Here is a 13,991-nt window from a genome sequence, read left to right as displayed (position 1 = left end):
TTCTTCCCAAAGCGGCCTCTCGTGGATTTTCTGTGTCTGCACATCCAAATGACTTGGGTAGCGTTGAAATCTCGTGTTCGGATGTGATGCTTTCTGGCAGTGAACGAATAAAGGTCCAGTTCAGCTAGTTGAAGTCCTACATCATATTTTGGTGAGAAGTAAACTGATGTGAGTGCAGTAATGTATTTGGTTGCAGAGAGAAGGTTCATGACAGTATGATCCTACAGAAAAGCATATGGATTAATTCTTCATTGAGGGGGGGGAGGGTGTGAGGGTAGCTTATCGCAGTTTTGTTATTCAGAGATGTGAAGGTACTACAGTCGGAGGGTATTTCAGGAGCATGCCTTTTTTTATCTGTACGGCTCTTGCAACAACGCTATTTCCCTATGAAATTAAGTAATAACTTGTATGGTATTTAGTGTAACAGGTTGGTTCGATGCTTATATCTCTAGATTGTCCTTGCGGAACATTGAAAATACACGATCAGCCGGAAGCCCTGCAGAGTAGTTAGGAAGGTGATAAAAGTCCCTTGGACACGCTTTGTGAGGGACTCGTCCTCGAAATTGGGATGGAATTGGAAAAAATCGTACTGTCGCGGTCTCCAATGGCCATGACAACGACTTGTGCCGGGATAAAATTCGTGGACTTGTTTTGATGTTATTGTTAGACAAGTAAGATAAGTCACAATAGCACATTATTTCTATTATTGTTATAAGTATGGGTCTTGAATTATGCACACGAGAAAAATTTTATTTACTTAAGATTTAATTTTAAACTAAAATATGAAATACACGTATGCTTATAAACAACGTAAATTCCACAACCTGTCCGCAATAATTCGACAGCACTCGTGTTTCCACAAAGAAATCAGTGTTTCTTGGTTGCACAGAACGGAGGGTGTAGCTGAGATCATGCCTTGCCAAATACGAGACAGCTCTCTCAAATTGAAAACATAATGGAATTTAGCTGGTGTTGGAAGCATTGTCAGCTGAAAAGAAAAAATGAAGTTATTTATCAGAGAAATTTAAACTTTTGTATATAGTAGAATTCAAATGAAAATGTTCACATCGTTTTGTGATACCAACGACGTAAATCTCGATGCCATCTCTCGTAATACAGATTATTTTCCTTGTGTCAGTATTGGTTCAGTTGTTTAACACATGTGAAAAATTGTGACAACATGAAATAAATGTAATAAAAGTGATGTTTAAAATAAATCAAAATAACTTAGGAAATAAAATGGTCAACTAAGTTGGAAATGGCGCAGAAAATTTTAGAGAAAGACAATAAAGCTTTTATTTTTTGTAGAAAACTCTTTGGACAGAACAAAAGCATAAAATTTTAAAGTGGAATTACTTAATATCAGCATTTCATTTTACACATCTGAAATTCTCAAGAAAAAATTCTTAACATCCTGTCATGAAGCTGAAGCTTACATAACAATCCGAAGCAAATATAAACCATATTAATTTGTTTTAATAGTGTAAAATATAATATACGATTTAACGGCTGTAGGAAAAATTTTGATTATTGTGTTATAGAAAAAGTTCTTTCATTTCATTGCCCCTCTCACTTAGGTATAGAGACACATTAATGCGACTAATCAGATATACCAGGTGTCCCACAATGTTTGAGAAACAACAGGCGATATCAGTGTGATATGTAAACTGCTAATATTTTTTCGAAATGCAATTTTTCTGCAAAGTTGTTCATAAATAATAGTTGGCAGTTATAAATAATACATTCTACTGGACTTCTGGCTCGGAGTGTAATTCGAGTGCTTCCATTCCGCAAAGGCATCATACTTGCAAGCATCCAATACTTAGCTAAATCGCATTGTCACCTGTAAGGTGCTCAATGCTATTGCCAACGACAGACGTATCTTGTGCTCCTTGCCATGAGGAATTTCGTGTGCTTGGGCGGCTGATTATAGGTCAGACAAGTGATCATTAGTCATCAACAACAACAACGACACTCCTGCCTTCTACTTTCCCATAATCGCAGGTGTTTGTGTTGGAAAGATCAAAACGATGAAGATCTACTTTGTACGATCCATGTCCTGTTAGAAATGGCAGTTTTGCTCTGTAGATCCATGCTTTCTTTTGGGATCATTGCATGTGTACATCTACCCATTGTAGCATTATTCCACCGGGCTGAAATGTATATTCGCATTTCTAAAGACATGTAGCATTGCGAACTACTCAATAAATTTATACTCGTCTTGCAATTTGTTAGAAATTGACAGCACTGCGTTAGTGAAGCTCTGAATATGCTTAATTGCGTAGGAATGTTTTTTTTTCAATGGCGGGCTACAGCCGTTTATAGGCGTTGGCCATTACTAAGGCTGGAATAATTGTGTATGAATTATTGCAGGTATTTTTAACTCTCATTTTATTATTTCTTACTTTGACGAACGCATGCTTTTTCTCTCTAAAATATTGTGTGGTTTATGTGATATAGAATGTTTCTAATCATAGAAATATCATTCCATCATCTATGAATTCGGTGGGGAATAAAATGAAGTATGTCGTATTATCCGTTATTTATAATATGTTCAAACATTAAAAATAATTCTGCATTTCCTTCAGTAAAAAAACCAGTTAATGAAAAATAACTCGGAAGAATTCTATATATTTCTTACTTTTGTTAAGTGCCAGACTTTCCTGGTGAGTGGCACGAGTTTCTCAGCTAAGCTGCAAACTTCAGGTATGAAACCTTGCTTTTCAGAAAATGCTCCACTTACGATATTGCCTGTGAAAAAGAATTAATTTTAAGTTTCTCATCTGCGTGGAAGTTTATTATTTGAATGATTGAAGCTGAAATGCTTGTTGTTTCAACAGCAATGAAATATTTGCATAGGAGGAATTTTTAGTATAACTTTATAGATATACAAGGATAATCTAAAACGCTAGCTGCAAGCTCTATTTCCTTAACCTTATTGATCCTATAAATATTTTTCTAACGCAAAATTCCCTATAAATAGTGAAAGGAATTTTACTGAGGTAATTTTGACACGCTGGGAAGATTCTATAAAACAAAATCTAATATCACATGTAAATTTCTGGTACTGAAAGTGGCACTGATTTCGTTGATTTAATGTGTTAAAACTTAAGCGCTTTAAGTGCAAAATTTGTCGAGGTATTCGGATTAGTGTAAATCGAGACTTAATTAAAAAAACAAATTTACGGAACATTCACAAAATTGGGTAATTTTGATTATTAGTATTTTGCGTACTGGAATGAAATAGCATCTGTTACTTAATTTGAGCTAACATTTCCAAACTTTATAAAATTTGCATGCAAAAATGGAAAACATTTTTGGGGGGTAGGGATATTTATCGATTAGCAAATCGCCACTTGGAGTAAAACGTGAAATGGTGCGAAATTTACTATAGATAAGAAAGGCAACTCTGATATACATAGTTTCATGAAAAGAAGGACTATTTTATTAAATTCAAAATAAGCAAAGATAATTTCAGAAATTACCGAATAAGAATGAATATAATTAAACCACTGAACAGTAACTCATTTCTAGTTGTAATAGCTGGGATTCTAGCTCAGCTTTTGACAACATAATGTAGTAAGTTGGAAATGAGCATTTTTTAAACCAATATCCGCTCAATTAACCTTTCTAATCGTGACACGATCTTTTGTTATGACCCCATTTCGGTACTCTGATAGCAGTAAAGTACAATTTTCTTTTGTGGTCTTCCAAACAAAGCCTTTCAGTATGAATGATAGCTTTGTACTGAAGAATTTAATCATGACTCTTATAAATCGTTTAGCAGATTCCGGATCACAAAAGTCGTAGTAATTGTTTTATTTATTATAAGAATTATTTCAGTACTAAAAAAAAGTGAAAATATCCAAGGGGCAGTTACTCGATAGCTGTTTATCCTTCCCATTTATTCGCAATGGCATTGTTGCACAGTTACTCGTAATGCGAAATAATAAACGATGTTATCACATTTGGCACTTTGGCTCACGATTCCGATTGATACCCTTTTCTAACATATTTTGGAGCATAACGAATATTTGAATGGTATATTTATACTAAATTCCACTTTCTTTGCAGCGTGCTCTTATGGTGAGCATGTTCAATCTTTTCAGATGATCCGGAGTTGGAATCCTGACCAGGACATGGGAGATTTTTCTCACATTTCTAGATCCTAGAAAAAGTTCTTTTTTTTTCTTTTTAAAGTGGCAGTCAACTAAAATGTGATGAACGTTAACTCATCATCGTCTGAGTTTGGCCTACTGGGGCCTGATCTTCTCTCCTCAGTCCCTTAAGCGGCGGGAAAATATAAGGAAGTTTCCCTTTTCCCACTGCGTGCTGTCATGGTGTAAACAATAATACATCCGCCTGGCCATATGAAGATCTGGCGAAGTTCATATGGCCAGGCGGTTGTAAATGCAATCTATCTATAATGACGGAAGTAAAGCTTCCAGCTACCGTTTATAATTACCCTGTGCATTGTGGGAAAATCTGTACACACAGTGATCGAATAGAATTGCAATAAAAGGAGCAACAGGGTAAGATATTGGAACTCTTTATATCAATAATGTTAAAAGGGAAATTTTCAATGTACTTTTGTTCAGAATACGTTATGAATAGACATATGAATTGTTTTTGAAAAACAAATATTTTATATTGCGCTAAAATGATGCTATTATAAAATTCTAACATTTTTTTTTCATGTGTGTGTATGCGAAATGTATAGTTACAATTCAAACATCTTTGATAATAAAAAATTGTAGAAAAAATTATATTTTTAGCAAAGAAACGTATTTTAGTATATACATACAAGAAATACGTCATGGAAATTGTTACAGAGCTGGAACGAAGATTTCCGAGAAAAGTACACATAATCTGTAAATAATCACATTCAGAAAAGCTCATTTTTATCATTTTATATTTTATTTTTTAAAATGTACATAAACTCATATTTCATGAACCGTCATTACATTTTTTTTTAAACAGTAATATTGTACCGCCAACCGATCAAGATAATGGAAAAATTAAGTTAATATCTGCATTTGGCGAAGAAATAGAAGCGAAATTAATAAAATTATTTATGGCACTGAAAGATGAGGATTCTGATTTATTAAACTACCCGGTAGACATTTTGGCGACAGTAACAGATCGCTTGAAACGTAGATTGTTTATTACCCATGCAAACCTTGTAACCCTTGCGCGACGGATGCGGTTTGAAGGGGGAAACAAATTTAATGCGGAAAACGAATGTGGAAAGCGAATCGAATAAATGCTTAGACTACGTGAATTCAAATAAGCCTGAAATAAACATTCCTCAGCCATATGAAGAAATTAAAATAGAAAATAGGGATAGTTCATATACCAATACGCATTGAGTAACGACTCCAATACCTATATTAGAAAATAATCAACGTAATGATGTATTGAAATTACGAGAGGAGCAGATGTCTTGCCCGAGTTTGGAAGAAGTCAGAATTAATTTAAAACAGGGGAAAGGAAATTTTATGGAACTTGATAATATAATTTTTCACAATGATATAAAGTAATGGGAGATTCAGTTCAGCAGTTAATTCTTCCAGAGAGTCGAAGAAAAGATTTTTTAAAATTAGCACAAGAATCTGTTTTCGGGGCTCATATGGAAATAAAGAAAACAATAGAGAGAATCAGATATAATTTCTACTGGTTCAATATGACTAATGATATTACTGAATACTGCCTGTCTTGAGAATCATGTCAGTTAAGAAATACCGAAAAAAATAACTGATATAATTCCTATTGTAAGGATCTTAAGTTTTACTAACGTTTATTTTATTTTAAATCTTTACTATCACTTCTTATTTTCTACTTCCGGCCAGAATTATAAGCGTTAAGGATTTTATGCAAAGTCTGTCTGGCGAACGCCAAGTACTTAAGTTGTGGCTTTTTGCCAAGCAAGAGAGAGAGGAAGCAGTAAGTCAACGCAGGCCGCTTACTTTAGAAGTTACGCAGTTGCTGTTCGCCTTCCAGGCCAGAGGTTTTAATCCTCTTGATAAATTAAACGTATTGTAGTGTTCACAGTCTCTGTGCTACATACGCTTCCTGTTATTATAAGGCCAATCTTCCACGTGTATTATTCTAAAGTTAAATTAGAGTTTAGTTTTGTTTTTATACTTTTTTACGTTAGACCCCGAGTGGAGGGTCATTGTATTCCGAAGTACGGAAGTCATTGTATATAGAGAAAAATAAAGGGTTTTGTATACCCTTCGTCTGTATCCTGTCTACTTACTACAATTAGTGAACATAGCTTTAGTAAGCTCTCTGTTCCTAGTCAGGTCTTTGTATGTTCCCGAAGAAGGTTAGAAGGAACATTGAACCTGATAGTGGCGCCCAACGAAGAAGAATAACCATGGCCGAGTTTCAAGAAGAACCTGTGCTGCCTGCAGGAACGGCTCAGAATCCAGAAATGCCAGCTGCCGCCCTGGAAGGATTCGGGTACATCGTCCAGACCATGCGCGCTTCGATGAAACCAGAAGCAACGTTTAATGGAAACTCACCGGTAACCAGTTTTTTGGAAAAATTGGATGACCACTTCATGCTCTACCCCGTGCACGAGTTTCAAAAAGTTACCTTAGCTACCAGCGCTTTGAGGGGCCAAGCGTTTAACTGGTTCAAATGTATCGGCAGAAGTCTCTTGGGTCAAGCAGGAAGTCCCACCTATACTTACGAAAATTTCAAGACTGCCCTACTAAAAGCCTTCCCTGTTGTAAGGGATCGTGCGAAATTAGAAACGGAACTTTTTAGTATATATCAACAAAGAATCGAAAACCTCTCGAGCTTTATTTTAAGAAAAATTCACGTTTTCAAGCTCTTGTATGGAAACCGTCCGGATCCTGAAATAATTCAAGTGATTTTGCCGAGGTTACTACCCCAAGTGCAAGACTTTATTGAATTAAGAAATCCGACTACACTGGAAACGTTATTTGAGCTAGCAATCCAGTTTGAAAGTAGAACGGCGGACGTCGAAAGAAGACGCCAATATCAACAGCGAAACCAATTTGGTACGCCAAGACTACAGCAAACTCAAGCATACGGCTACGGAGAAAAAGCGAATCAGTGGGCAAGGAAACCCGAGCATTCAAAAACAGCCGGCGAACGTCGACAGTTCAATAGCAACCCAGGAAAAAAGTCTCAAGGCCAGGGGAAAAAGAACGAAAGCACGGAAAGGAAAAATAATTTAAACTAAAACGGATTTCTGCTGACGAGAGGGTGCGGAAATCCGAAGGCCACGAAAACCCCTTTTCCTACAAGTTAAATACAGTAATGGTGAAAAATTTGACTCTTCCGAAGATTGAAGTCTTGGTGAATAATATCCCGGCCACCGCACTCCTGGATACCGGAGCGCAGTGTTCCTGTGTGGCAGAAGTCTTTTTTAGAAAGTATTTTCGCAAATACCGCATATATATAATGCGGATAATACGACAGTATTAGCGGCGCAAGGAGAACAATGTAAGTGCGTAGGTAAAGTACCTTTGTATATCCGTATCAAGGACGAACAAGTAAAGGTGATGTTTTTTATAGTAAAGAATTTGCAAGTACATTTAATCTTAGGAATAGACTTTCTTTCAGACGCACAAGCTACACTGGATTTTAATGAAGCGTCCTTTAAGCTGACAATGAAACCAGTGCGTGTAGAAAAGGTTGAACCGCCAAGGTTCAATCTTGACCACCTGCCTAATGACGAGCAAGATAGAATCCGACAAGTGGTAAGTGAATTTGCTTCGTTATTTAGTGATATTCCAGGATTTACTCAGGTTACTAACCATAGTATTGACACCGGAGATGCATTGCCAGTTCGTCAAAAACCATACCGGTATGATAAGAATAAGGAAAAAATTATAGAATGGCATATTACCGATATGCTACGTAAAAAGATCATAACGCCCATCTCAAGTAGTTATGCTAGCCCGGTGGTTTTATGTAAGAAAAATAATGATTATCCTTTCGAGCATCCAAAAAATTCACGTTTTCAAGCTCTTGTATGGAAACCGTCCGGATCCTGAAATAATTCAAGTGATTTTGCCGAGGTTACTACCCCAAGTGCAAGACTTTATTGAATTAAGAAATCCGACTACACTGGAAAAGTTATTTGAGCTAGCAATCCAGTTTGAAAGTAGAAGAACGGCGGACGTCGAAAGAAGACGCCAATATCAACAGCGAAACCAATTTGGTACGCCAAGACTACAGCAAACTCAAGCATACGGCTACGGAGAAAAAGCGAATCAGTGGGCAAGGAAACCCGAGCATTCAAAAACAGCCGGCGAACGTCGACAGTTCAATAGCAACCCAGGAAAAAAGTCTCAAGGCCAGGGGAAAAAGAAGGAAAGCACGGAAAGGAAAAATAATTTAAACTAAAACGGATTTCTGCTGACGAGAGGGTGCGGAAATCCGAAGGCCACGAAAACCCCTTTTCCTACAAGTTAAATACAGTAATGGTGAAAAATTTGACTCTTCCGAAGATTGAAGTCTTGGTGAATAATATCCCGGCCACCGCACTCCTGGATACCGGAGCGCAGTGTTCCTGTGTGGCAGAAGTCTTTTTTAGAAAGTATTTTCGCAAATACCGCATATATATAATGCGGATAATACGACAGTATTAGCGGCGCAAGGAGAACAATGTAAGTGCGTAGGTAAAGTACATTTGTATATCCGTATCAAGGACGAACAAGTAAAGGTGATGTTTTTTATAGTAAAGAATTTGCAAGTACATTTAATCTTAGGAATAGACTTTCTTTCAGACGCACAAGCTACACTGGATTTTAATGAAGCGTCCTTTAAGCTGACAATGAAACCAGTGCGTGTAGAAAAGGTTGAACCGCCAAGGTTAAATCTTGACCACCTGCCTAATGACGAGCAAGATAGAATCCGACAAGTGGTAAGTGAATTTGCTTCGTTATTTAGTGATATTCCAGGATTTACTCAGGTTACTAACCATAGTATTGACACCGGAGATGCATTGCCAATTCGTCAAAAACCATACCGGTATGATAAGAATAAGGAAAAAATTATAGAATGGCATATTACCGATATGCTACGTAAAAAGATCATAACGCCCATCTCAAGTAGTTATGCTAGCCCGGTGGTTTTATGTAAGAAAAATAATGATTATCCTTTGGAGCATCCAAAAAATTCACGTTTTCAAGCTCTTGTATGGAAACCGTCCGGATCCTGAAATAATTCAAGTGATTTTGCCGAGGTTACTACCCCAAGTGCAAGACTTTATTGAATTAAGAAATCCGACTACACTGGAAAAGTTATTTGAGCAAAAAGGTGGAGATTCGCTATTGATTACCGTAAATTAAATTCCATAACAAAATATCCGGTATATCCGTTGCCGATCATAGAAGAAATTTTAAGGAACATAAAATCAACCAAATTTATGACGACTTTAGACTTAACGACTGGTTATTTTCAAATAGGGGTGAGGCCTGAGGACGTGCCTAAGACTGCTTTTATAACCAAGTCTGGCACTTATGCATTTTTGCGTATGCCGTTTGGCCTTTCAGGCGCCCCGGCAACATTTCAGCGATGCATGGACATTGTGTTAAGACCTGTTCTTGGAAAGTCCACATTTATCTATTTAGACGATATCATTATTACTAGTGATAATCTAGACCAACATGTACAGGATTTAAGACAGGTGTTTTCTTTATTAAATGAGGCCGGTCTAAAAGTTAATGTCGAAAAGTGCAAATTTGCAGCCCCTGAGTTAAAATATTTAGGTTACAAAATATCTCAAAAAGGGATCGAGACAGATGAATCAAAAATAATCGCTGTACAAATGTATCCGACTCCAAACACGGCAAAGAAGCTTTCTTCTTTTCTAGGACTTTGTTCATATTATAGGTCCTTTATAAAAGATTTTGCGGCTATCGCTGAGCCATTGTTAAAATTAAAAAGGAAAAAGGCAAGATTCTCGTGGACGGCCGAAGCCAATAGTGCTTTCGAAAAATTAAAACAAGCATTAACGCAAGCCCCTGTGTTGAAATTTCCTGAAAAGGATGAAAATTTAGAAATTTCAGCGGATGCTTCGGATTATGCGGTAGGAGCGGTACTTTCGCAAAATCAGCAGCCCGTGGCATTTTTTAGCCGAACTTTAAATCAAACACAAAGAAACTATTCCGCGACCGAGAGAGAGGCACTTGCAGTTCTGTTAGCAGTGCAAAAGTTCCGAGTCTATTTTGGAAAGGCGCCGATAACAGTATATTCTGATCATGCGGCGGTAACTAGATTGTACTCAGGGAAAAATTTATCCCCAAGGTTAATAAGATGGGCACTCAAGCTGCAAGAATATAATCTGGTAATCAAGCATACTCCCGGAAAGGAAAATATCGTAGCAGATGCCCTATCACGAATTAAATTAGACGAACAGGGTAATACCGTAAACGTTGCAATGCTTACAGCGTGTACAATAAATTCTCGAGAAACTGTAATAACAGAACTGGGTAAGGATCCTGAGTTTGGAAGTATTTATGAGTATTTGAAGGATCCTGAAAATTTTAGCCACCAAGATATTGTGGCGATAAGAAATAGGGCGGCCCATTACGAACTAATAGATGGTCTATTATTCTACACAAAAACTACGAATTCCAACAACGAATTTCGACCTGTTATCCCAGCTAGTCTTAGATTAAATATCCTTCATGAGCTCCATGACAGCCCTTTAGCTTCTCATGCTGGTATTCGAAAAACTATCCAACGCGTACGCGAGGCAGTCTACTTTCCTGAACTGCAAAAGTTAACAAGGGCGTATGTCCAGTCCTGCCCAACATGTCAAGCCGTTAATTATATTAATTTCCGCCCGGCCGGGTTTCTAAATAGTATTAAATCCGAATTTCCAAACGAAATAATTGCCATCGATTTATTGGGCCCTTTCCCAAAAAGTCAGTTAAATAAAAGTCGCTATCTCCTTGTTATGGTTGATCATTTTAGTAAATGGACCGAAATTGTTCCCTTAAAACGAGCCTCCGCGAAATTGGTTACCGATTCTATTTTAAATAAATATATTTTAAAATACGGGGCGCCCCTAAAAGTTATATCGGATAATGGTCCTCAATTTGTAAGTAATATATTTGAAGACATGTGCCAAAAACTGGGCATACGTCATTTAAAAATGGTCCCGTATCGGCCGCAATCAAATATAGCGGAACGGGTCAACAGAAATATAGTGAAAATTATCCGTAGTTATGTTAAAAATCTTCATAAAAGCTGGGATAACTATGTCAATGAATTTGCTTTCGCCCTTAGGACCGCAAAACATGATACAACGGGCAAAACTCCTGCTGAGTTATTTCTAGGCAGAAAGATTATAACACCGTTACATAAACTATTTTACGTGCAACAAAGAGCCCCAGAATTTAAAATGGGTGATATAGAAAAACTAATAAAAGAAGCAAAAAAGAATACGGAAGTAGCACAAAGAAAACAGAAATTATATTATGATTTGAAACGACGGGGAGTAACTTCTAAAGTAGGGGATGAAGTTTTAAAAATTAAGCATTCACTTTCTATAGCACCAGAAGATAAAACTGCCAAATTTTTTCCACGATTTGAAGGACCATATGTTATAGAAAAAATAACTCACGCTGTTGTAGTGTTAAAAGCCAGAAATGGTGAAACCTGTTCCGCAAACATTGATCAAATCAAGCCCTACTTCGATCGTAATAAAATGCAAATCTTTTCAGATCTTTTGCAGGATCCGGCACGGCAGACACCGCAGGTACAAGTTCCAGAGGTGAAAAAACGACAAGTACAAGGGCAAGCCAATGAGAGACAGAAGCAAGTGAAAAGAAAATTGCCCCGCGGAAAAATGGAAGGTAACAAGAAAAAGAAGCCGTTCCACCGTCCAGAAAACAGAGTTCACGAACACCCCCAGAAGGAAGAAGGGAGAAGTACGACGAATGCAAAGAAAGCCAGGAGAAATAACGGCAACTATAACCCGGCTTTAAAACGGAAGATCTACTCATCCGACAGAACTCTCCGCAGCAAATGTCGCCGAACTGCGGAAGGGCCATCAGCGGCGGAGGAAAAAGTACAAGAAAAATTTGAACGGCTAACAACGAGGTCCAAGCAGGATCACGACAGATGTTTCCCGGTTCCGACAAGACCATCAAACGGCAAAGACCACAAGCAGAGGAGAAAAGGAAAGTATTCAAGGGTGGCCGTACTGGTGAGAAAAGGAAGCTTCCAGAGGAAAGCACTGAAGGGCGAGCCCGTACAAGAAGGAGGATAAACCAAGCTACTATCTCCAGTACCTTTAAAGACTGGGCCCAGAAAAGGATGTCCGAATATTACAAAGATAAGTAAAATTTTATGTTACTTTGCAAACTTAAGTTAATCTTTCATTCTTACTGCAAGTGGCAGATTTCAAGAAGTTTTACCTCATGCGAGGTCTACCTTTATCGCCAAAAGGGCGAGAAATGAGTTGTGACCGATTTTCGTATTATGTTTTTAAATTACTCGTGCGTAAAACTAAAGTTGATGTATAATAGCGTTGTGTAAAGACTTAAATATTGTAAAAAGTTATTGTATAAATTTTATTTAAAACATTCTAGCAAGAAAGAAGTTTTAGTCTGAAAGACTTTTTGAAATGTAGTATTATTTCAATGTAGAAAGAATTGGCACTTGCTTTGAAAAGAATAGAAGTTAACAATGTACTACTAATGTATGTTTTCAAATCTGAAAAATTAACGGCATGTTGATATGTTCTGTTATTTTAAATGTTAAGAAATACCGTGATATGGTAAAAGTGAAAGTAATGTTAAAAATTTGTTATTCGTGTGACTGTAAAGATTAAATCATGGCGAATATGTGGTAAAGGTTGAATGATATACTTAGGCTCTCTGACGCTACACTTTAGAGTTAGCCACTTTTAGAATAGTACCTCAGGGTTTAGAGTTGAAAGTAGGGTGTGTTAAGAGGTCTCGTTATGTTGAATTTTAACACGTTAGTGTTTTGATTGTAGGAGGAAGTGTGGCACACGTAGACAGAAACACATTCGTGTTTGGTGTTCTTTTACAACACATGTCAGAGAGCACGGGGAGAGATAATTAAAATAGTCATGAATGAGATAAGAATGTTAAGAGAAGTATATTCTATATGTTATTTGCAATGTCATTGTGTAACATTTCATTAAACTAGTTTTCCTTCCAGATCTCTGGAAGGAACCAGAATTGAATAATGCTCCTGTTTAGATGCAGTACAGATGAAAAAAAGATTGTTGTATATCCTGGGAGCTGCTATTGTAACAAATTTCTTTCTTTTAAATTTCTAGTTTCTAGGGAAGTTGTGTTTGTAAAAGGTTGGCCTCGCGTTAGATTCTAGAGCTAAAAGTTTTCAACAAGGTCGTTTTAGACCTCAGTTTCAAACTAATTAACTCTGGCGGGAAGTATGTAAGGATCTTAAGTTTTACTAACGTTTATTTTATTTTAAATCTTTACTATCACTTCTTATTTTCTACTTCCGGCCAGAATTATAAGCGTTAAGGATTTTATGCAAAGTTTGTCTGGCGAACGCCAAGTACTTAAGTTGTGGCTTTTTGCCAAGCAAGAGAGAGAGGAAGCAGTAAGTCAACGCAGGCCGCTTACTTTAGAAGTTACGCAGTTGCTGTTCGCCTTCCAGGCCAGAGGTTTTAATCCTCTTGATAAATTAAACGTATTGTAGTGTTCACAGTCTCTGTGCTACATACGCTTCCTGTTATTATAAGGCCAATCTTCCACGTGTATTATTCTAAAGTTAAATTAGAGTTTAGTTTTGTTTTTATACTTTTTTACGTTAGACCCCGAGTGGAGGGTCATTGTATTCCGAAGTACGGAAGTCATTGTATATAGAGAAAAATAAAGGGTTTTGTATACCCTTCGTCTGTATCCTGTCTACTTACTACAATTAGTGAACATAGGTTTAGTAAGCTCTCTGTTCCTAGTCAGGTCCTTGTATGTTCCCGAAGAAGGTTAGAAGGAACA

The 13,991-nt window shown here is 37.1% G+C and overlaps 1 protein-coding gene across 1 annotated transcript in view; it reads right to left on the bottom strand.

The window, feature by feature from the left end:
- The window catches only part of Dhc1 (dynein axonemal heavy chain 1), a 402,656-nt gene that overhangs the window by 169,705 nt on the left and 218,960 nt on the right, over nucleotides 1–13,991 (bottom strand). Inside the window, exons 47-48 of the mRNA XM_085812430.1 lie at nucleotides 2,642–2,751; nucleotides 825–988 (exon numbers count right to left, since the gene is read on the bottom strand). Of these exons, the coding sequence (XP_085668556.1) occupies nucleotides 825–988; nucleotides 2,642–2,751 (274 nt within the window). The remainder of the gene's footprint in view (nucleotides 1–824; nucleotides 989–2,641; nucleotides 2,752–13,991) is intronic.

Source organism: Stegodyphus dumicola, chromosome 3 (assembly GCF_044657685.1).
Source record: "Stegodyphus dumicola isolate Sdum_Otavi_A_Nest chromosome 3, ASM4465768v1".
In the NCBI taxonomy this organism is placed as follows: domain Eukaryota; kingdom Metazoa; phylum Arthropoda; class Arachnida; order Araneae; family Eresidae; genus Stegodyphus; species Stegodyphus dumicola.
Note: the sequence above shows the minus strand (reverse complement) of the source record. Positions and strands in the feature narration are given on the sequence as shown.